Source organism: Podarcis vaucheri (genome assembly GCF_965113315.1).
Source record: "Podarcis vaucheri genome assembly, chromosome: 8".
NCBI classification, from domain to species: Eukaryota; Metazoa; Chordata; class Lepidosauria; order Squamata; family Lacertidae; genus Podarcis; species Podarcis vaucheri.
This window is the reverse complement of record NC_138766.1, coordinates 43,604,832-43,629,994: the sequence shown is the minus strand read 5'-3', so window position 1 is coordinate 43,629,994 and position 25,163 is coordinate 43,604,832. Positions and strand designations below refer to the sequence as shown.

General features: G+C 42.4%; 1 protein-coding gene across 1 annotated transcript; it reads right to left on the bottom strand.

Moving 5' to 3' along the window:
* Positions 1-1,463: 1,463 nt before the first annotated feature.
* Positions 1,464-25,096, bottom strand: FAM210A (family with sequence similarity 210 member A). Its single transcript, XM_082235212.1, has 6 exons — positions 24,945-25,096; positions 22,320-22,507; positions 13,653-14,148; positions 12,397-12,508; positions 3,644-5,029; positions 1,464-1,523 (listed from the first exon to the last, which is right to left on the bottom strand). Exons 3-5 carry the CDS (start codon positions 14,120-14,122, stop codon positions 4,730-4,732), a joined length of 882 nt encoding a protein of 293 aa, XP_082091338.1. The 5' UTR covers positions 14,123-14,148; positions 22,320-22,507; positions 24,945-25,096; the 3' UTR covers positions 1,464-1,523; positions 3,644-4,729.
* Positions 25,097-25,163: the final 67 nt, after the last annotated feature.

Genomic DNA, 25,163 nt, shown 5'->3' with positions numbered 1-25,163 from the left:
CTGGATTTATGAAAATGCTAATTCACACACGAGGCGCAATAATAGAAAGTTGACTGGATCTCCATCAGGCTGAAACAACATGAGAGATGCAATCATGCATGTCATTAAGGCTTGGTTTCCAGACCCTTGATCATATAAAAATGGCAGAGGAAGCATTTATGCAATTGCTATCATGTGATGTTTAAGCCTCAGACCAGTATACTTATGGAAACTTGCCCAGAGAGATCTTTACACCTGACCATTTCCAAAGTCTGAAACCTTCTAAGTAAAATATTCCTATTACAAAGCTTGTTTGTTCGTAACAGTTATGTTAGACAGAAACTTGACAACCTAGTAGTGCTGAAATACCAAAGTGTCTCATGCTGTTTTAATACTTATTCTAAAAATGGTGACAAAAACTTTTGTGCATCTAAAAAGTACTTTATTTATAGTATTTTGTTTAAGAAATTAAAGGAACAAGACTAGGCTCCAAGAAAAGATGGCTGAAGGACTTTTGGATCCTGCAGGTGTCCTACTCTCTGCGTGGAAAAGGAGGTCTGCTGCTACACCAGCCCCTACCACATTAGGATTGCTCTGCTGGTTGAACTTGTATTGATTACTTTGGTATATGCCAGGAAACACTTCATGATATTTGTACAAAACAAGTCTTGATAATGCTCTCTTCAGTTGAATCACTGCTGGCACCAGCAGCTGAGAAATTTATTTCACTAAAGATGCCTTCACATTACGTTTTATGCAGGATGTTTTGATTCAACTAAGAAGATAACATAGCACAGTCTGATCCATACTTTTCTGGAGAAATTTGTTGGAATTAGTACCAGTTATTTGGAGGGAAATATTATGGATTTGTGCTTAACTGAAGTATTAAAACAGAACCCTTTCACCAAAGAATGAATGAAAAGCCATAATGTTTGGCGCTCCTGCTATGAAGCAAGTTCCCTCCCCCCATATTGAATTATGTAATTCATATAGAATACACGAGGCCACAAGGTGTTTGAAGGAAATGGCTTGGGTCCAGTGGAGCTTTCTCCATTTGTCTGTTTTCTCTTTTGGATGGGAGTTGCAAAGATAATTACAGTGGTAAAGAAAACAGTTCAAAGGAAAATTTGTAACAGCAAACTAGTTATTAGGGACCAAGTGGATAATGGTTGTGATGCAATTTAATATTACAACCATTTCACAAGCAAAAGTTTATTTTTCAGAAGAGTATCATTAGCGCTTAGGGAAAATTAGAATAACATCTCTGCAAACTCCAAGCAAAAGTCTCAGCACAATTATTTCCACAGTAAGGATACAAAAGTTATGAAAAAAATTAAAAGATAATTGCTTTTCAAAAACACACACTACACACAACTTATATCTCTATCAGCATAATGTTTGAAGCATATTGGAGGACGGTAAAAGGGAGTTATAATTTACAGATCCTCTCAGCCAGTGACACAAGAAGAACGCACAGACAGTAATGATGTGCCATGAGTACTTTAATAATGGTACTTTGCAAAATTTATTCCAGCAAGATCCATCTACAGTGGATATAAGAAAAAGGCAAACTTGTCAAGGAATAAATTGGATAGTGCATGAAACAACATTTCACCAAATATTGTGGCTTTGCCATCTTCCTTCAGTGTGGCTGGCGCAGAGAGCCAGGGAAAGTCACACTGAAATGAAGGATCAAGCACAGCAGCAGCATGCAGATACTGCTTCCATTTACACCAGCGTGACATCCCACCCCAATATTATTTTTAAGCCCTAGGTGTTATCACTACAACAAAACACAAATTTTATTTCAAGAAAGAGGATGGAATTGTTTCATTCTTAATAGACTGACAATAAACCAGAATATATTCTTTTAAACTTGGCTTAAAAGTACAGAGACAAGCAAGGGAAAGTCGTTCAGAAATAGATTTCTAGGCTGCAGCCCTCTATTTCCCCCTGTACTATTTTATTTGTATTATATATGCAAAGGTAAAAGTGGCCAGGTCTGTACTAGAGTGAAAGCTAACATCCATGCAATTGACATCTGACAGCATAACTCTCCAACATGCTCTTTGTTGAAAAATAAAATAAATATTGCGCTTAAGGCCATGGTGGTACTTCACTTCCAGCCATGGCTCTTATTTTTGACTATGCTGTCCTTGCACATTGTGATGACCTCATGACCTCAGTGCTGCTTTCTGAAGTATGCTGTTCTAAGTATCAACCTTTGGGGCTTTCCTCTAGCAAGATCCGCACATCTACCTAGGAAAAAGCAAACCAATACATACCAGGGTACAAGGCCAGGTAAACAATATCTCATTAATAAGCAGGTGCCCACTTTGAATTCAGACTTGCATTAGGGTTGCTTATTTTAGAGCTGCTTATTTTTGACACAAATATATGGGGGCACAACCATGGTCACAGTTCCCTGCGTCTCCCGATGCTGGCCACGTGCCTTGCTTTTCATGTTGCTTTTGTTATTTTCAGCTTTATTACATATGCTAAGAAACTTTGTGAAAATGGCTGCTGATTCAAATCTCTGCAACAGGGGAGGTCCCAGTTTGACACCTACAGTTAAAGCAATTATAATTGGCGTGGCAAATGTTCATGCCATATTGACCTCCACCTTTTTAAATATAGCCATTATCCATAGCCATTTTCTCCCAGAATCCTTTCACTCAATTAAAAGATACAAGAAAGACAAAGGGAAGACAAAAAGCCAACTGCCAATGTCTTCTCTCTCGTGCATCGAGTCCCATTCACAAAGCATGCTTATAAAAGCATTACAGCTGTTGGTGGATACAACTACCTATTTTATCACATATTTTTCTTCCTGCTGTACACAGAAAATCCTCATTGCCAGCTGCCAGAATGACACTGGCAATTCATCTTCCATGTGATGAGAGAAAGGAGAAAAATTCATATCAGGGGTATTTTGGATAGTTCAGTTGAACTAATACAGTAATGCCAGGATGAACATGCAGTGTCAAGTGGTGCTCATCCTGCACAATTGGGACCAAAGGAAACACACTGCCTTGGAAGAAAAAAGGCATGGTGAGCACTTGGAAGATTGATTCAACAAACTCAGTCTGGGACACACAAGTGGCAGTAAGTTCAGCCTCACCATTGAAAACTGACCATGTAAAGAGGGGAGCAATTTATACCATTGTACAATACTGTCTTTGAACTCTTATACAGGATGAGTCTTTTAAAAGAGGCCCCGTGGAACATGGGTACTCTGTATCCACGGGGCCTCTTTTAAAGGACTCACCCTGCAATAGTGTAACTCTCAAAAGTCTTAATTGCTCTGCACAAGATGGTTTGTTGGTAAGTGCTTCCCTTTTATACTTGAAACATTAAAGAAAACAATTCCTTAAATCAGTAGCAATGGACTTTGCAGATGCCTCCTGGACTGCCATCAATCTCGCAGAATCTCTCTTACACTGTCTCTGAAAGAGGGCCTTTATGAAATTAACTCTACAGATGCTTTCTGGTAACTTGACAGAAATAAAAGAAGCAAGTCTAGAAATAGACAGACAAATACATATCTTCCTTCATACAGCTTAAAGGTAACCAGATTGCAAAAAATGTTTGCTGCTTTGGGTGCAATCCTCCTATCACTGGCTCCTTTCCCCTCCAGTCACAGCACAAGCAGTGGTATGCATACACAAGAGGTTGAAAGGGTGCACCATGAGTTTCTGGATCTCCCACTCCAATGCAGTACTCCTTTATATTCCAGCTTATAAGCGCTTTAAAAAACAAAACCATAGGAGAACTGAAATGCCATGTTATGCTTCAGACAGAACAGGTAACTTTGGATGGCATTCAATGAACTCAGAGATGATCCACTTAAACCAATGAACAAGGCTAAGCCAGGGCCATTAATTTCAATGGGTCTACTCTGAGTAAAACTTAACTGACTACCACAGAAAATGACAACAACATGGGAATCATAAAAATCACTCCTGTAAATTTTAGATTACTCCATAGTACTCAACAGTATAGTAATGCTGAAGTTTTGTGGAAATTTTTTTAGGATTCTTCAATGTAAAAGGCAGCAGTATCTATCAGTCTTTACTCTAAACACAAAGATGAAAATGTAAATGACTTCATATGCAGAGGTAGGTTTATCTTCTCCATTTTCAAAACTTTTAATGATGGCATGACATTTTTAGTCTAACCGTGGAATAATCAATCCAATTGCACATTTGAAATATACAATTAAGTTTAGTATCATTTTACAGTCTCTCTCATACACCATTCAGTAAACTGTTTATAAGAATATATCAGTAATACATATTTTATAATTACCTGATCTTTTAAGAATATTATGATTAAATGATTTACAAATATTGACACCATCTCCAAAATACGTTTGTGTACATGACCCAAACATTCTCATACATTGCTTCCAAGATACTTAACAGTGGCAAAGAGGTCAGCTCAAATCAGATGTTTAGATAACTTTGTTCTTTCTCCACAAAGATCCAGACAAGACTGTTGGTCATAATTCGCAGACCACAGAACCCCACTTTGGGACCTAGCTATGGTCCCAAATCATAACACTTGAAAATATTGCAATAATTGTTTAAAGTTGGGTGTGAGCCTTAGATGTTATTCTTTTAGTTTTCAAATCACTGGCACTTTCTAATCAGCCCAAAACATCTAAAACAAGCAGAAACAAAAAGCAGCAAGTGTATACATTCCACATTTGCTAAAGAGTTACGAATGCTTTGGTTTTGCCACCAATTTCCTATTCTTTCTTTTTTATAAATGAAACCTTATCTTTTGTTTCTTGTATCTTTTCTGTTATCCTCTCTTTTGTTTCTTCCATCTTCCCAGTCAGCCTCTCTTTCGTTTCTTCCATTTTGCCACTAATCATGTCTCTGGTTTCCTCCATTTTCCCCGATAGTCGCTCTTTCGTTTCTTCCATTCGATCCTGAATGTAGTCCTTGACTAGAGGTGGTGTGGACATGTAGCCTTGCTTACGAAGGTACTTTACAGTGATAGATGTCCCTCCTAAAGTCACTGTGTATCTGGCCGGAGTTGCAATCTTGTCAATAAGAGGGAGGGAAATACACATACATGTATAACTTCAACGGCAAATTCCTCTTACCAGGCAAAATTCCTGACAGGTCTATCATTGTTAGCTGCAGCAGCACACAAACTACTCGTACCTCTTAAGCTAAAGCATCATCCTTACCCTGGCAGGAAAACTCTCTCTGCCATCCCAGTTTCCTACTATCTGAAAAGATATGTGCGAGTTTTCCCAAGCTTCAGTATACCTTCCAGTGGCTAAATGAACACGAGGTATGGGGCAGTCTTTTTATATCTTCCCTTGTATAAGTAAGTATCGCTGCCTGACAGGAGCTGACAAATACTGCAGCAGCAGTGAGGATGCTGCTGAACTAGCAATGGTTGCTAGCAACAATATAGTTAGATCATGCCCCCTCCAGACCCTTAAACCTGATCCTTTAGAAGTGAAGCACTAGGAAATAGGATTAGTGTGCAAGTCACAACAAGCTTTACATGGTAAGGCAGCAGTTATTCAATATCATAGAAACTGACAATTAGGTTGAAGTATCTTTAGGATAACATGAGCATGTGAAGGCTAGACAGTGGTCAGGGTACCTTTTCATTCCTTATTGAAACAATGCTGCATTACTCTGTTATGGTAGGTATTTTAAGGAGAGGGCAATAAATCAGACATATATTGTGGGCTTATTAACCTTCTGCCACATCCTCTATACGTTACTAACTGAAGTTGTTTAGGGATTGATCAGTCTATTTCTGTCTCTCTTCAATTTTGCACATGCTCATTGAGAAGTCTATCCTGTCCTGTTTCAGCATACATCTGCAACTTTAAAAACCTGCATGAAAATTCATATTTAAATACTTATTCTGATCAAAAATATATATGTAAACATGCTTTTATTTTAGTGTGCTTATTTCCTAAACCTATTTCATCCTAAAATATGCATTTAAATATATTTTTTCAGCTGAGAACCATATTACAATATTTAGAGACATGTAAAATCCAGAGGTTAATTTCCCATCTGCACATCAGGCCAAATATTGTTGAACAGGTCAGCTTGCATCAGAATTTGCAGAAGTAAACTTTCCTAGTTCTGTGCAAAGTTATTTAGCATCCAATCGTATGTCTGCTTGAAGGACTTATGACTGCAGCCTTCTACAGCAAAAGGATGAATTCTCCAGTATTATATACTTGAGATGATGGACAATAAATGACTGATAATATCCAGAAGATATGTCACAAAAGTTACTAAGCTCATTAAGTTCTGTCTGCATTACTGTGCTTTTCTTAAAGTTTCTGAAGGTTGACAGTTGCAAAGCCCTGCTTAAGAAAAAATGGAATCTTGCTTTGAAAGTTAGCTATGCTATAGTGTGGCAATGCAATACAGTCGTACCTTGGAAGTTGAATAGAATCCGTTCCAGAAATCTGTTCAACTTCCAAAACGTTCGACTTCCAAAGTGCGGTTTCTGATTGGCTGCAGGAATCTCCTGCAGCCAATATGAAGCCATGGAAGCACCGTCAGATGTTTGGCTTTTGTTTCAAACATTGCAAATTTTGGACAAAATGGACTGCTTCAAGAAGTGGCAGAGAGATATCTCTAGATTTGTCTGGCAGGACAAGAAGCCTCGTATAAAATTTAAGATATTAACTGATGCTAAAGAAAGAGGTGGATTTGCCCTACCAGACCTTAAACTTTATTATGAATCAGCCGCTTTTTGTTGGCTGAGAGAATGGATGCTTCTTGAAAACACATGTGTTGGATTTGGAAGGTTTTAACAATATCTGTGGTATGATAAGGTTAAAGCACACAAAGCGTTTAAAAACCATATTGTCAGGAAAGCACTGTTTAATGTCTGGATAAGATATAAAGACTTGTTAGAAAATAAAACCCCGAGATGGTTGTCACCAATGGAAGCAAAGGCTCAGAAAAAACTCAACATGGAGGCCAAATGGCCGAAGTATTGGGAAATTCTGGAACAAGAGGGAGACAGATTAAAACTGCAGAGTTTTGAAAAATTAAAAAACAGAGTGCGAGATTGGCTCCACTATTATCAAATAATGGAGGCATATAATTTGGATAAAAAAACTAGGCTTCCAGGTGGAAAAATCAAAACTGGAAACAGAATTGTTAGACCCTAAAGTTAAGAATCTGTCAAGAATGTATAACTTGCTATTGAAATGGAATACTCAGGATGAAACGGTGAAATCTGCTATGATTAAATGGGCACAAGATGTTGGACATAACATTATGATGGCTGACTGGGAACAGTTATGGACCACAGGTATGAAGTTTACAGCATGTAATGCCTTAAGAGAGAATTTAATGAAAATGATTTATAGGTGGTACCGTATTTTTCGCCCCATAAGACGCACCTAGTTTTTTTGGGGGGAAATAAAGGAAAAAAATTTTATTTCCCCCCCAGGTGCGCTCCACTACACCAGGAGCTTGGGGCGTGCGGAGCTCAGCACGCCCCAAGCTTCTGCGTGCCGGCAAGGTCTCCGCTAGCGTGGGAGAGCCGGGCGCCTCTCCCAGGGCTAGCGGACCCCTGTGCTAATCCAGAAGCAGTCTGCGCTACACCAGAAGCTTGGGGCGTGCTGAGCTCAGCGTGCCCCAAGCTTCTGCGTGCGCGCAAGCAGTCCGCTAGCCTTGGGAGAGCCGCGGGGCTCTCCCAGGGCTAGCGGATCGCTGCGCTACACCAAGAGCTTGGGGCATGCTGAGCTCAGCGCGCCCCAAGCTTCTGCGTGCGCGCAAGCAGTCCGCTAGCCTTGGGAGAGCCGCGGGGCTCTCCCAGGGCTAGCGGATCGCTGCGCTACACCAGGAGCTTGGGGCGTGCTGAGCTCAGCGCGCCCCAAGCTTCTAGGTGCGCGCAAGCAGTCTGCTAGCCTTGGGAGAGGCGCGGGGCTCTCCCAGGGCTAGCGGATCGCTGCGCTACACCAGGAGCTTGGGGCGTGCTGAGCTCAGCGCGCTCCAAGCTTCTAGGTGCGCGCAAGCAGTCCGCTGCCGCCCCAAGCCTCGCGCACCCGGAGGGACCTCCTGCCGGGTGCGCGAGGCTTGCAGACACTCGCCCGATGCAGGGGGAGCCCTCCCAGGGCTCCCCGTGCTTCGGGCGACAGGCTGCCGCCCCAAGCCTCGCGCACCCGGTGGGACCTCCTGCCGGGTGCGCGAGGCTTGCAGACACTCGCCCGAAGCAGGGGGAGCCCTCCCAGGGCTCCCCGTGCTTCGGGCGACAGGCTGCCGCCCCAAGCCTCGCGCACCCGGTGGGACCTCCTGCCGGGCGCGCGAGGCTTGCAGGCATTCGCCCCATAAGACGCACCCCGATTTCCCCTTCATTTTTGGAGGGGGAAAAGTGCGTCTTATGGGGCGAAAAATACGGTACATAACACCAGTCAAGCTTGCAAAAATCTACCATTTGCCTGATAATAAATGCTGGAAATGTAATGAGACTGAAGGTACATTCTTTCACCTTTGATGGACATGCCCAAGGATCAAGAACTTCTGGGAGACGATTTATAATGAAATGAAAATGGTATTTAAATATACCTTCCTGAAGAAACCAGAGGCCTTTCTCCTGGGCATGGTCGGCCAATTGGTGCCAAAGAAGGATAGAACTTTCTTTATGTATGCTACAACAGCAGCAAGAATAATTGTAAAGTACTGGAAGACACAAGATCTACCCACCCGGGAAGAATGGCAGATGAAGCTGATGGACTACATGGAGTTGGCGGAAATGACTGGCAGAATCCGAGACCAGGGAGAAGAGTCGGTGGAAGAAGATTGGAAAAAATTTAAAGTTTATTTACAGAAATATTGTAAAATTAATGAATGTTAGAAGGATGCTGGAATGAAGTTATATGGCTTTAGCAGAAATGTTATAAAGAATTAAGTAAAGATAGTTTGTTAATGGGTCAAAGTGGAAATTTAAGGTTAGATTGTGTTAAGATAAATTATAGAACAAAAATTAAGAAAGATGGAAAGGATTTGCTGAAATAGCTAATTGAACAAGAATACAAAAAAGGGAGGTGTGAGGAGGTCGATGATACAAGTAAAAGAAAGGTAGAGATATAGAGATATTGGATGTGTTTTTTAAATGTTTTGTTTTTGCTTTTTTTGTTGTTTTGCTGCATTGTTTTTTGTTTTATTTTTGATGTATTGTGAACTTTTTATTGTTTCTTCTTTCTTTTTTCTGTAACTATTAAACTTTTAATAAATATCTTTAAAAACAACAACAACAGATGTTTGGCTTACAAAAGAATGTTCAAAACCGGAACAATCACTTCTGGTTTTCGATTGTTTGGGAGCCAAAACGTTCGACTCCCAAGGCATTCGGGAGCCGAGGTACGACTGTACAGGTTTAATCTTGAAGAGTGACTCCAATGGAGTGTGAAGCTTTTTCAAAGAATACATTTTCAAAGCATGAAGATTATGTTATCTATGTAAGGACTAAACAAGACCTTTATATGCTTTTGATTGTCCTTTCTAATCTTGTACCCTCTGTGCTCGCTCTTTACTCCCACCCAAATCTTTGTTCCCAGTTTTGAGTTCCACATAATGACATATCATCAGGAAATAAGTGGGAGGACATATACTAATTCCTACTTCAATGAAAGCTGATGGTTTGGCAGTTTTGTATCTACTTATAAATGCTTTCTGCCTCTTGCATCAGAAAAAGCTCTCACTTTACTTGATAGTGTCTTATTGGAAAATATTTAGCACCTGGCAGTAGAATTAAAGCTCAGAGATCTTAATAAAAGGCTAGCCAGTGGCATGACGTGAGAAATGCAGGTGAAAGAAAAATAAAAAGCATTAAGACAGAGCACAGCAAATTCTATTGAGAGAGGAAAGCAATTAAAGCAATTCAGTATCCATGCAACAAAACAAAGCTGTTGTTAAAATTCAAATTGAGAGAACAAAAACTAAAAGACAAAAAATCCCACATTTATTCTTTTTGAGAAGGTAAAATAATATCCAATATTGTTCTTCAATTCTGGAAAAACTGGCAATTCCTGCCTTAGTGCTACGTATGGGAAGAGAGATCCAAACTCCATTCAGGAGCAAGGCTACTGCTGGTTAAACCAGCCTAAGACCAGCAGAGGGGAAACAAGCATAAATTCCACCATGTTGCCAGGTTACATGAGCAAACAGAATAGAGTTAGGATCCCGCATTAAGTTCACTCTCCCTGGGTCTCACCTCCCTGCCCATTTTCCAAGGTTTATGTCAGTCTGGGCTCGGCACTAAGCCAGGATTAATGATTGGGGACTTAATAATAATAATAATAATAATAAATTTTTATTTATATCCCGCCCTCCCCAGCCGAAGCCGGGCTCAGGGCGGCTAACAACACTAAAAAAGTGCAACAATATAAAAACATCATAAGAATTAATTAAAATCAAAATTAATGGCAACCATAAACTAAAGTATTGTAAAGATTGCTGAAGGAGGGAGTCAGGCTGTGCCCTAACCAAAGGCCTGGTGGAACAGCTCTGTCTTGCAGGCCCTGCGGAAAGATGTCAAGTCCCGCAGGGCCCTTGTCTCTTGTGACAGAGCGTTCCACCAGGTTGGAGCCGCAGCCGAAAAAGCCCTGGCTCTAGTTGAGGCCAGCCTAACCTCTCTGTGGCCTGGGACCTTCAAGATGTTTTTATTAGAGGACCGTAAGTTCCTCTGTGGGGCATACCAGGAGAGGCGGTCCCGTAGATACGAGGGTCCTAGGCATAACCAGGCTGAGCACAGAGCCTGCTGGCTAAACCAGCGATCTGCCACATCTCTCATTTCAACAGATCTAGGGTTAGATCTTCACCCTTTGTATTGTATCCTTAGATGCATCTTAAAATCACTTCATGAAAAACAGCAACAAAATAGATTAAAACCTAAACTCTTGGGTGTGAAAGAAGTAGTGGGATTTTTAGATCTCATTCTTACTGGACTTGGTCATATTCATTTTAATAGCAGTAGGGCTTCCAATAGAAAGAAAAGAAAAAAATCTAATCAATTATAGTCTCCTTAGCAACTGAGAACACAAGTCAGACTCTCATTGAACAGACAAGAGAAATATCTAAGACATGTGAATCGGTGGGAGAACAACTCCCTACTTAATATTGATACCATATATCTAGCACTTTCATCTTGTTCATTCTCAGAACAAATCTGCCGAGGTATGGCATTATTATTCCCATTTAACATATGGGAAATGGAGGAAGTGCCTTGCCACTCAAAAGTTCACCAGTATCATGGTTTAAGCTAGTGTCTCATTGGTTCACAAGCACTCCTTTTAATGCATTCAACTGGTCTTACAAATAAATGCAAAAAGGACAAACCAACACCATTAGTGCTGCGTTGTATTTCCATGGTGACACGCTAATGGAAGGACTGATCTTCTATTGCCTCCAAAACTTACAGGTTCTAATTCTGAGGAGAGGAAGAACATGCATGGCCTTTCTCAGAAAGGAAAATATGTTGCCCTCCAGAACTACTACAACTCCCATCAGCCCAAACCAACATGGCCAATGGTCAGGAAAGATGCAACTTAGAGAGTTGAGCATCTGGAAGTTCCTCATCCCTGGCTGCACTGATGATAAATGAAAGCACTTTCATGCAGCGACACACAGAGATAAATAAGCACATGTAAAATCAGCCAAGCAACTTTGCTGTTCAACAGGCTTTCTTCATTATAACAAGGTGATAAGAAATGAAAAAGCACAGCCAAGAGTGGGGAAATAGCTAGCAGCTTAAAGGACAACAAAATGACTGGCCTTTTTGCAAGTCTGGAATTACAAGTTAGTGTAAATAAGGTGCCTGGAGCAACACAGCAAAGCAGAGAATATCCCATAATTGCCTAAACCCACATGCGTCAACAACTGAGAGGTCTTTCGTTCCTTACTGTGACACAAGTGTTTGACAATGGTGAAGAGTCAAATTTTACACCACGTTTTGCTAGAGAGGATGGACTTAGAGAGAAAATAAAGAATGGCAAGCAGGTAAAGTAAGGTGTTCTTCAGCTACATTACGTACAGTTTACAGAAAACTGTTAGAAATACCCACTTATTTCATACGTACAACTCTTAAAATGCTTTATGTCCACATTTAAATCTCTCATGATGCCCTGTAAATAGTATTTCCAATTGTTCCCTTCCTTTGCCAAAATGTTGACTTGGAATCTGTCTTCTTCATAACCACAGGATTGTTACCTACCCTGAGCTCTTGTGGCAAGGTCTACTTTGAATAAATTTATTCACAGCTGTGACTTTTATTTCAGAAGTTCACAGCCTTGGTCATAACAGACTGCAGGGTTAATCAGTGGGCTGTAGCCCCTTCATTATACGATTACATGATCAATATTTTTATGGACAAGGTTGCAGATGAAATTAAGAAATCTTTGCAAGTACTTACCTTATACATTGCATAGGCAGTTAACGCGTTACCACTCTGAGAATGCTTTAGAATATTTACAATGCTTTCAGGCAACCCTATGAATTCGAGGAAAGGAACAACATTTATTCCTCTGTGAAAGAAAGAGATTAAAATGAATAAAGTACTAACAACCTTATAAACATTTATTCTGACAAGACTGCAGAATAAAAGATTTTTATATTTAACAATAAATACAGTACACTTGCAACCTACGCACATTTAACTGAACACTCATTCAGCTTTATGCACTTGAACATTAAAAAATAAAAGGGGGCAGACATGTTGGGGGCAATCTCACCCACTATTGCATTCAATGGGTTTTGACTGTAACCAATTTTGGCTTCAGGCGCAATGCCCGGAAAGTAACTCCTGTATAAGTTGAGGGCTTACTGTATTGCAATCAATCACACTTTTATTGCACCAGTATAAAGTGCAGATTCAAGCATTAATGGCCAATGAAGAGGAACATGTCAAGAAGATATTCAGAAGATATTCCCAGTTGTAATACTTTAAACCAGAAGATCAAGATCAACTGTCAGATTTCTGGTTGATTTTCAATAGAATATTCAAGGGTTTTAGACTTAGTTGTTTAACAATAGCAATATCAAAATGACTTCTGTAGCCTAAATTATGCTGTTGAAATGAAGAAAGCAAACAAGGAGTGGACTTCTGTATGAATGGTCTATAAGCTCAGTTCATCTCTGATACTGAAATCAAAGTGCAAGGTACAGAGCTCTATAACCAGGTACCAGAGAACAAAAGCGGCAATGTACATGACTTCACAATGAATAGAAAATGTAGAAAAAGAAAAAGACTTCAAAAATATGACACAGAGAAAACTTCTAGAGTACTTTCCCAGATAGTCCCATCATTTTGGAAGGAAAATTGTGCATCTGAAGTACAAGCATTAGTGATTTACACATACATACTCTTTAAAATATTGGAATGTTATGTGCAACAGAATATCTTGTTCTCAACTGGTGATATGGGACACATACCTGAGTTGCAGCCTAATCCAAGTTGGGTGACCACCATAACAAAATGCATGATAAAAATTAAGAAATTGGATGGAATATTACTGGAATAGACCATTACATTCTACATATGCTTTTAAATATGTGTGCATATTTGTGTGTGTATATATATATCTCATACACTGCATAAGTGATTGGGCGCATTACTGTAAAGATTTGCTTAAGACTAATAAATATAGTGATTATGAGTTCATCACTTACTTTAAAGCTGCATAGTAAAAAATTCCAAACCAGATGCTGGAAGTCAAAAGATGCACTGGAATCATAACTTTGCCATACTGTTTAAAAGTTCTCTTGAATCTCTGCACGAGACTAATAGATTTGTCTTGTAAGGGATCAAGCTCTACAGAATTTGGTTCTACAGAGTCTTTCTGGGCTAATTTACCAGATGGTTTGGTATGAATTTCTCTTTCCAGTTCTTTATTGCGATGGTCTTCTAGTTGGGATGATGCCATGCCCAAGAATTGCCTTTCTTTGGAAACCCAAACAGCAGCAGATGCATGTAGACACTGGTGCTGGGAGCTCAACGCCAAGGAAACCATTTTCTGTCTAGTATTAAGCAAGGAGGCTTTTCCTTTTAAGAATGGAAAGATACAGCTGCGATAAGGCATCCAATATGTCCTGTACACCAGCTGAAATGGTTTCTGCATTTTGGTTGATGGCAACAGCATATTGAAGATACTGTTATATACAGCTCCTAAGAAACGTTGAAAGGAAAACTGTTAAAATTAATAACAAATACATTGTAGGCTACTGTAATACACTGAAATCAACTGTTACATTGTTATACCACAATGGTAAAAAGTTTGCTCAAAAGAGGATAATTAATATTAGTACAATTATTCATCAGCCTGCAAATTTTGGCTGTGTTTACAAAGGAAAAAGACAAGAGTTGTTCCTTTCCCGTTGGGTTTTTGTATGAAATTATACAAAGGGGGGGGGTAAATGAAGTATTATAGAACACAATTCAAAACTGCATTAAAAAAAAACATGAAGTCTTTGCTCGCTTGATTCCTTGTTTATTTGCGGGTGTGGGGTGTGTTACTTCACAACTTCCCCTTGCTCCACGACAAGTTCCCCAGGCTTTGTTTCGAACCTTCTTCACAAGCGGAATTTGAACTTCATTTAACAAGCTATAAGCCTGGGGAACTTGTCACGGAGCAAGAATTTGTGACGTAATGAACCCCGCACCTGTAAATAAAAAAGGAATAAAACAAGCAAAGACTTCACCATCGTTTTTTGAATGAAGTTTTGAATTGTGCTATATAGGGTTTCTGTATGAAGCAGAATTGAGATACTGCAGTACTTTTTGCAAAAGTCAAAGTAAATTCTCCTTCTCTCCTAGAGCATGGAGAATGAAATAGCTAGAATGGGGTATGAAAAAGCTACCACAGGCAGGGCTGTGGGTGGAAAGACAGGGGGTGCTTGCTACTGCTGAGGTGGTGCATGGGTTTATGGCAAGGAAACATAGCTGGAAATTAGGTTGTCACTCATTCTGTAATGTAAAGCACTTAAAAACTGAACTGAGATTTTAGAAAACAACTGAGTCCTAAGTTGTTGACAGAATTTTCCATTCTAGACACCCAGTTGCCTGAATGCACTTTTAGTTTACCACAAGCAAGTGACTAATTTGCAAGTGTGGTCCAAGGCCACTCTATCTTCACAACCCACTCATTTAATCGTCAAGAATATGGCTGCTCCAGAAATCAAATTTTCCAGGTCAACTTTAACTGCCTGCCTCTTTAATCAGACTTGATTTCACTAAAATGCAGCTAACCTAGTGGTGCCATTCTTTTCTGGGTTCACAATGTTCATGCTTTTTGATAATAATAATAATAATAATAATAATAATAATTTATTATTTGTACCCTGCCCATCTGGGTGGGTTTCCCCAGCCACTCTGGGCGGCTTCCACAGAAACCAAAAACACTAAAATATCATACATTAAAAGCTTCCCTGAATAGGGCCGCCTTAAGATGTCTTCTGAATGTCAGGTAGTTGTCCATCAACTTGACATCCAATGGGAGGGCATTCCACAGGGCGGGCGCCACCACCGAAAAGGCCCTCTGCCTGGTTCCCTGTAGCTTCGCTTCTCGTAATGAGGGAACCGCCAGAAGGCCCTCGGCGCTGGACCTCAGTGTCCGGGCAAAACGATGGGGGTGGAGACGCTCCTTCAGGTATACTGGGCCGAAGCCGTTTAGGGCTTTAAAGGTCAACACCAGCACTTTGAATTGTGCTCGGAAACGTACTGGGAGCCAATGTAGGTCTTTCAAGACCGGTGTTATGTGGTCTCAGCGGCCGCCCCCAGTCACCAGTCTAGCTGCCGCATTCTGGATTAGCTGTAGTTTCCGAGTCACCTTCAAAGGTAGCCCCACGTAGAGCGCATTGCAGTAGTCCAAGCGGGAGATAACTAGAGCATGCACCACTCTGTCCAGACAGTCCGCGGGCAGGTAGGGTCACAGCCTGCGTACCAGGTGGAGTTGGTAGACAGCTGCCCTGGATACAGAATTGACCTGTGCCTCCATGGACAGCTGTGAGTCCAAAATGACTCCCAGGCTACGCACCTGGTCCTTCAGGGGCACAGTTACCCTATTCAGGACCAGGGAGTCCTCCACACCAGCCCGCCCCCTGTCCCCCAAAAACAGTACTTCTGTCTTGTCAGGATTCAAATTCAATCCATTAGCCGCCATCCATCCTCCAACCGCCTCCAGGCACTCACACAGGACCTTCACCGCCTTCACTGGTTCTGATTTGAAAGAAAGGTAGAGCTGGGTATCATCTGCATATTGATGGACACCCAGTCCAAACCTCCTGATGATCTCTCCCAGCGGCTTCATATAGATGTTAAAAAGCATGGGGGAGAGGACGGAACCCTGAGGCACCCCACAAGTGAGAGCCCAAGGGTCTGAACACTCATCCCCCACCACCACTTTCTGAACACGGCCCAGGAGGAAGGAGCGAAACCACTGTATAACAGTGCCCCCAGCTCCCAACCCCTCTAGACGGTCCAGAAGGATGTTATGGTCGATTGTATCAAAGGCCGCTGAGAGATCCAGCAGAACTAGGAAACAACTCTCACCTTTGTCCCTAGCTCGCCGGAGATCATCAACCAGTGCGACCAAGGCAGTTTCAGTCCCATGATGAGGCCTGAACCCTGATTGGAAGGGATCCAAATGGTCCGCATCCTCCAGGCGTGCCTGGAGTTGTTCAGCAACCACACGCTCAATCACCTTGCCCAAGAATGGAAGATTTGAGACTGGGCGATAGTTGGCCATACTGGCCGGGTCTAAAGATGGTTTTTTAAGAAGCGGTTTAATGACCGCCTCTTTCAGCGGATCTGGGAATGTTCCCTCACAGAGGGAAGCATTCACCACCCCGCAGAGCCCATCGCCCAGCCCTTCCCGGCTTGCTTTTATTAGCCAGGATGGGCAAGGATCAAGGAGACAGGTGGTTGGTTTCACGCGTCCAAGCAGCCTGTCCACATCCTCGGGGGTAACGGATTGAAATTGATTCCATGCAACTTGACCAGACAGGGCTCTAGCACTCTCCCGCCCCGGCCCTGCTCCCACGGTGGTGTCTAGCTCCTTCCGAATATGAGTGATTTTATCTGCAAAAAACTTTGCAAAATCGTTGCAGGAGATCTTGGGGTCTTTACAAGGCCCCGGTGGTAAAGGTGGTTCCGTTAAATTGCGGACCACCTGAAAGAGTCTCCTGCTACTATTTTCTGCAGATGCAATAGAGGCGGTGAAGAAAGTCTTCTTCGCCGTCGCTATCGCCACTTGGTAGGCTCGACGTTGAGCTCTAACCTGTGTCCGGTCAGATTCGGAGTGAGTTTTCTGCCACCGACGCTCTAGCCGTCTCAGCGATTGTTTCATCGCCCTCAGCTCCGAAGAAAACCACGGGGCTGTCCGGGCTCCATGCAATCGGAGAGGGCGCTTCGGAGCCAGACAGTCGATAGCCCTGGTTAACTCCGCATTCCAGCGGGCCACCAGGGAATCAGCTGAAAGGCCATCAACATGGGATAAAGCATCCCCTACCACTCTCTGGAAACCATTTGGATCCATTAAGTGGCGGGGGCGGACCATCCGAATTGGTCCCACCTCCCTGCAGAGGGGAAGGGTCGCGGAGAAGTCCAGTTGCACCAGGAAGTGATCTGACCATGGCACTTCTTTGGTTTCACTTTTACTTAGTGTCAGATCACCCACGTCACTAGAGGTGAATACCAGGTCTAAGGCATGTCCATGACTATGAGTTGGGCCCAACTTATTCAGGGACAGCCCCATGGAGGCCATGCTTTCCACGAAGTCCCGAGCGGCCCCTTGTAAGGTCGTGTCGGCGTGGATGTTAAAATCCCCTAGGACAACCAAACTAGGTGTCTCCAGGAGAACATCCGCCACGACCTGAAGCAGCTCGGACAGGGAATCCTTGGTGCAGCGGGGAGGTCGGTACACCATTTCATGTGTGTGCATGCTTGTAACATAAATGTACAAACATGTAATGTGACATGGCTTTGGTTCAGAGGAACACACTTTTGATAATCATAAAAGCAGCAACTGCCTACTAAATCTTGAACATTTTAAGAGCTAAAGATCCCAGAATATATGCCTAAACTTTTCTATGCATATACCATGGCTTTCACAATAATTTCTCCAACTACATGAGACACAGTTCTGGAAGGTCTTTTAGTTTTCAGCTGTGACTTATATATGTATGTATACATGCATGCAAGAGTCACAAAAGGCCAAGTATTTGTTTCTATTTATTATTTTATTGGGGTTGAAGATCAGCGCTTTAGTAATGTTGTCTCAGATGAGGAATTAGATAGACTGATTTGAAGTTACGGTCTGCCCTCTACTGCACCTTCCTTAGATTACAACTAGTGTGGCAAACTTACTGTAATTGACCAGTAAGCCTTTGTTACCCTTTATTCCCTGCTCCTAAAAATATCTCTTAGAATATCTATTGATCAAACAGCAAAGCAATTCCAATAAAAAGAAATTTTAGATCCTCATCCCACACATTTTCTAAGCATATTTTAAAAATGTTGGTTACTTTCATACCATTCACTGTAGCCAAGTTGCCTTAATTTTCTTTTACTTCCTATTCCCTATACAACCAAGCTAAATATAAAGTGCTGTCTTACTCACTTGCTGGAGCTGTCTGTTTCACAATGTGACACAAACACAAATTAGGCCTAAGAGCTAATGTACTGGCTAAATTTAAGAGCGGCTCTCCTTAGCTGAATGTATTTCAGCCATCTGCCAGAGATGCTGTAGTAGTTGCATCCTGCATTGCAGGTCCTGTACTGAGCATGAATTGAACTAGAATATGATTCATTGCAACTATGATTTTATTAGTGTTGTATGTGTATGCAATAATGCCACTAGTGGTCAGGTATCAATTTATGCTAAATCAAAACTGAGTAAACTTTCATCTCAAGTAAGAGTTGGAACAGGTTAATAACTTCTCTCAAAACTAACTTAATTTGTTCTGCAGATTTTTGAGTCATATTATGAATACAAATTCCATAGGGAATTCACGTTATCTATAAATATTGTGATTAAACCCTTAGTTTACTACTGAATTAGTAGCAACCACTTTCTAGCACCCCTTCATGGATCAGTGCCTTGCCGTGGCGAAGGGGCTTGAATAACTCAGAGAAGCTATGAGCTATGCCGTGCAGGGCCACCCAAGATGGACAGGTCATAGTGGAGAGTTTTGACCAAACGTGATCCACCTGGAGGAGGAACTGGCAAGCCACTCCAGTATCCCTGCCAAGAAAACTCCATGGACAAAGACAACAGGCATATAAAAGTTATGACGCCGGAAGATGAGCCCCTCAGGTCGGAAGGTGTTCAACATGCTATTGAGGAAGAGTGGAGGACAAGTACAAGTAGATTCAGAGCTGATGAAGCGGCTGGGCCAAAGCCGAAAGGACGCTCAGTTGTGGATATGGCTGGAAGTGAAAGGAAAGTCCAATGCTGTAAAGAAAATTATTGCATAGAAACCTGGAATGTAAGAACCATGAACCTTGGTAAGTTGGATGTGCTCAAAAATGAGATGGCAAGAATAAATATTGACATCCTGGGTATCAGTGAACTAAAATGGATGGGAATGGGTGAATTCAGTTCGGATGACCATCATATCTACTACTGTGGCCAAGAAGCCCGTAAAAGAAATGGAGTGGCCCTTATAGTCAATAAAAGAGTGGCAAAAGCTGTACTGGGATGCAATCTCAAAAATGATAGAATGATCTTGATACGAATCCAAGGCAGACCTTTTAACATCCCAGTAACCCAAGTTTATGCACCAACTACTGGTGCTGAAGAAACTGAAATTGGCCAATTCTATGAAGACTTACAACACCTTATAGAAATGACACCAAAGAAGATGTTCTTCTCATTATAGGGGATTGGAATGCTAAAGTAGGGAGCCAAGAGATAAAAGGAACAACTGGAAAGTTTGGACTTGGAGTTCAAAACGAAGCAGGGCAAAGTTCTGCCAAGAGAACAAGCTGGTCATCACAAACACTCTTTTCCAACAACACAAGAGACGAGTCTACACATGGATGGACATCACCAGATGGGCAGCATCGAAATCAGATTGATTATTCTCTGCAGCCAAAGATGGAGAAGCTCTATAAAGTCAGCAAAAACAAGACCTGGAGCTGACTGTGGCTCAGATCATCAGCTTCTTATAGCAAAATTCAAGCTTAAACTGAAAAAAGTAGGGAAAAGCACTGGGCCAGTAAGATACAATCTAAATCAAATCCTTTATGAATACACAATGGAAGTGAGCAACAGGTTTAAGGATTTAGATTTGGTGGACAGAGTGCCTGAAGAACTATGGATGTAGGCTCGTAACATTATACAGGAGGCAGCAACAAAAACCATCCCAATGAAAAAGAAATGCAAGAAAGCAAAGTGGCTGTCCAATGAGGCCTTACAAATAGCGAGGGAGAGAAGGCAAGCAAAATGCGAGGGAGATAGTGAAAGATACAGGAAATTGAATGCAGATTTCAAAAAAATAGCAAGGAGAGACAAGAAGGCCTTCTTAAACGAGCAATGCAAAGAAATAGAGAACAATAGAATAGGAAAACCAGAGATCTGTTCAAGAAAATTGGAGATATGAAAGGAACATTTTGTTCAAAGATTACCATAATAAAGGACAAAAGTGGTAAGGACCTAACAGAAACTGAAGACATCAAGAAGAGGTGGCAAGAATTCACAGATGAATTATACCAGAAAGATATGGATGTCTCGTACACCCCAGGTAGTGTGGTTGCTGACCTTGAGCCAGACATCCTGGAGAGTGAAGTCAAATGGGCCTTAGAAAGCACTGCTAATAACAAGGCCAGGGGAAGTGATGGTATTCCAGCTGAACTATTGAAATTTTTAAAGATGATGCTGTTAAGGTGCTACACTCAATATGCCAGCAAATTTGGAAAACTCAGCAGTGGCCAGAGGATTGGAGAAGATCAGTCTACATCCCAATTCCAAAGAAGGGCAGTGCCAAAGAATGCTCCAACGACCGCACAATTGCACTCATTTCACACGCTAGCAAGGTTATGCTTAAAATACTTCAAGGCAGGCTTAAGCACTATGTGGACCAAGAACTCCCAGAAGTGCAAGCTGGATTTCAAAGGGGCAAAGGAACCAGAGACCAAATTGCAAACATGCGCTGGATTATGGAGAAAACTAGAGAGTTCCAGAAAGACATCTACTTCTGCTTCATTGACTATGCAAAAGCCTTTGACTGTGTCGAGCACAGCAAACTATGGCAAGTTCTTAAAGAAATGGGAGTGCCTGATCACCTCATCTGTCTCCTGAGAAATCTCTATGTGGGACAAGAAGCCACAGTTAGAACTGGATATGGAACAACTGATTGGTTCAAAATTGGGAAAGGAGTAGGACAAGGCTGTATATTGTCTCCCTGCTTATTTAACTTATATGCAGAATTCATCATGCGAAAGGCTGGGCTGGATGAATCCCAAGCCAGAATTAAGATTGCCAGAAGAAATATCAACAACCTTAGATATGCAGATGACACAACCTTGATGGCAGAAAGTGAGGAGGAATTAAAGAACCTTTTAATGAGGGTGAAAGAGGAGAGCGCAAAATATGGTTTGAAGCTCAACATCAAAAAAACGAAGATCATGGCCACTGGTCCCATCACCTCCTGGCAAATAGAGGGGAAGAAATGGAGGCAGTGAGAGGTTTTACTTTCTTGGGCTCCATGATCACTGCAGATGGTGACAGCAGTCACGAAATTAAAAGACGCCTGCTTCTTGGGAGAAAAGCAATGACAAACCTAGACAGCATCTTAAAAAGCAGAGACATCACCTTGCCAACAAAGGTCCGTATAGTTAAAGCTATGGTTTTCCCGGTAGTGATGTATGGAAGTGAGAGCCGGACCATAAAGAAGGCTGGTCGCCGAAGAATCGATGCTTTTGAATTATGGTGCTGGAGGAGACTCTTCAGAGTCCCAAGAAGATCAAACCTATCCATTCTTAAGGAAATCAGCCCTGAGTGCTCACTGGAAGGACAGATTGTGAAGCTGAGGCTCCAATACTTTGGCCACCTCATGAGAAGAGAAGGGACAACAGAGGACGAGATGGTTGGACAGTGTTCTTGAAGCTACCAGCATGAGTTTGACCAAACTGTGGGAGGCAGTGGAAGACAGGAGTGCCTGACGTGCTCTGGTCCATGGGGCCATGAAGAGTCGGACACGACTAAACAACAACAGCAGCAACAACAACAACTTTCTAGAATAACATCTCAAAATATTTGGTCACTTCTTAGCCAAAAAAATTTCAGCCCCAATATCATATTGCTAGGTTATTCACACACAGAAAAAGGAATTGCTTACCTTTTCCCAATACTCTTAAAAACAGAAAGTCTATCACAGGGACAATGCCTTTATCCTTAAAAGTTTATCACTTGTTTGATTAGGCTCATGATCAAGTCATTGTACATCTGATGCTTCAAAGGCCAAAGCCGCTGGACCAGACCACTGATTCGGTGTAAGGATTCTTCAGCTTCCAGCTAGAGTAGAACCTACATAAAAGTGAGGACCTATTTCAAAACCAGTGAAGCAAGGATCAGTAGAACAAATTTTTTATCTGGCATATGATGGTACCATTACCTTTTACTAGAGATACCTAGTTAGGAAAAGCCTCCAGGCCAGAGATATCCTACTTTGTTCCAGCTGATTATTTGACATAGTATAGCAACCAGCTAACCATTAAGGGACAAGATGGGATGGTGATCTACACAGATAGCTTACCCCATTGAAGGCATCCAATACCTAAACTGTAGAAAAAATGCTAACAGTATTTATTGAAGGCCAGGGTGCACAGTATTTATAAAATTGATTTGGGAATAGGCTGGATATAGCTCAACCATACAAGGCTCCCTGGCCAACTAGATCTCAGAAGCAGTGCTGAAGCCTCCCAGACTCCCAGAATGAAGTTGGTGCTCAAGGCGGCCTTGAGATTTCACCTACTTCACTGTGCACAGATATAGAAATATTCAGCATCTGAGGTTTCAGATGGTCCATAATAATCCATAATACAGTACATGAATTCATGTCAGGTCTCTCACTTTCTAAAGAAAAAGGTATGCACAGGGACATGAGAATGACCACTTGTAAACCTGGTTGGGAAGAGCTGGACTCTAGGAAAATTCCCCCCTCTTATTTCACTTACTTATTCTACACACCAGATAGACGAAGAGGTGTTTGGTGAATTGAGTACTACGCTGTTTTACTGACGAATAATTGTTTTGATTGACAGTCACAAGTCCACCTCTGCAGCTGTGTTACTTTTGTTACTTCTACACACTCAAGGTCAATCTTCGGGTGATATCAGATGGCAGAGCCACAGACTGACAAGTACTGTATACTAGGTTAATAAGACTTAATTATTTTCCAGTCTACATAAAACCCTCTGAAGAGCTACCACAAGCATTTTAAACAATTCACTAGAAATGCAGCACTCATTTTTGAAGTGATCACAACAGTATGCAAAAGAAAACAAACTGCTAGATGACATATATAGCAGAGCTATGAGAGCTAGGGGGGTGGATGGGATTCCATTATTCTGAGTCTATGAACATTTGTTTGGAAGCCTGTCATTTAGTGCCATTTGCTTCCTAGAGTGTCTGACATTATCTCCTTGGTCTTCTTCAGGCCTTTTTGTTGTTGTTTTGTTTAACATACAGCTTGAAAAAAGAGTCCTGATAAATTCAAAAGCTCCTTTGCTTCACAATGACTTTTTTGTTTTATCACTTAAGAGGCATACTACAAACACTTTCATAGGCTGCATAATGCATAATGACCACCGGCCTTTAAAAACAACAACAGAAAACCAAACCCATCCCGCAAATTGGCCGCAAAACATTTCTTTCAGGTAATTTCAGCTGGGGGTCCCCGCCACACCTTTCTGGCGCCAAAGTGTACATTTTAACTATGCGCTAGGTGAGGAAGCCCTTTCTTGTGCCCGGCCTGAACCTCTCAACCCCCGGCTTCATTCAATGAACCTGGGTCCCTGTATTAGGAGGGGAAGCATAGGAACCAACTCCTAGGGGCCGAAATCCCTACGGCACCCCCCTCCATTAAAATGTTTGAGGGGACCGCCCCACAAAGTTGATGGGGCATTGCCGTTCAAAGTGTGAGCGTGCACCACGTTTTGTGATCGATTATGCGGGGCGGGGCTTACCTACTCCCCCCCCCCCGCAGTACAGTGGTACCTCGGGTTACATGCGCTTCAGGTTACACACTACACTAACCCAGAAACAGTGCTTCAGCTTAAGAACTTTGCTTCAGGATAAGAACAGAAATCGGGCTCCGGCGGCGCGGCAGCAGCAGGAGGCTCCATTAGCTAAAGTGGTGCTTCAGGTTAAGAACAGTTTCAGGAACGAATTAAGTACTTAACCCGAGGTATCACTGTATTTTATTCAAGTTGGCACCCCTGAGGGGAAGGAAAAACCTGTCCCTTCCTTACTTTCTCTTCGCCCTGCGTGGTTTTATACACTCCTTACTGCCCCCCCTCCCGCCCGCCGGCAATCCAAACGCGGCGACCTTTCACCCACAGTCTTAAGGGCTGCGGTCGTTGCCCGACCATGGAGCGAAGCCACTGAGGTATTAGCCATTGCCTCGGTCGATACCGAGCGGGATTTAGCGTTGCACCTGGTGGGTGTGGCGACCTGGGAGACGCAGCTTTCTCTCAGCTAGCCGAACAACGCCGGCCGCCCCGATCCCTGCAGCTTTCCCTTCATGGAGGGAGAGCGTGAGGAGGGGAGTTTCCTCCTCTGGAAAAAAACAGCGCAGGACGTTCGAAGAAATAAGAGGAACGAGGAGCCCGCGCACCAAACTGGGCCCACGAGACGCCACAAAACGCGGGAAGAAGAGAAATAAGAAGCTGCAGCAACTCCTCTACCTCATACGTCCCGTCCCCCCTCCCCCCGGATAATACTAATAAAAATAATTCGCTACCTTTCGAAGAGAGCAACATCCCACCACAGGCGCGAAGCAGCGGGCGGTCGCTCTAGGCTCACTTCTCTCCTCCCCTCCACTGACCCCCATACGAGCAACGTGCCATTTGCAGTCCCAGCTGCTCCGCGAGGGGAGCGCGCTGCTGCGCATGCTCCTCGCGGGGTACCTCTGGGGCTTGTAGTCCTTCCCGGCCAGCCGCATTTCTTGCCGCGTCTTGGT

What these genes read in the sequence shown, in the direction of transcription:
- FAM210A (XM_082235212.1), bottom strand. Translation starts at nt 14,122, where the DNA reads ATGCTGTTGCCATCAACCAAAATGCAGAAACCATTTCAGCTGGTGTAC. An exon ending in TTTTACTATGCAGCTTTAAA is followed by an intron (nt 12,509 to 13,652) that starts GTAAGTGATGAA and finishes TTTCTTTCACAG; the next exon opens with AGGAATAAATGTTGTTCCTT. An exon ending in CTGCCTATGCAATGTATAAG is followed by an intron (nt 5,030 to 12,396) that starts GTAAGTACTTGC and finishes CTTATTGACAAG; the next exon opens with ATTGCAACTCCGGCCAGATA.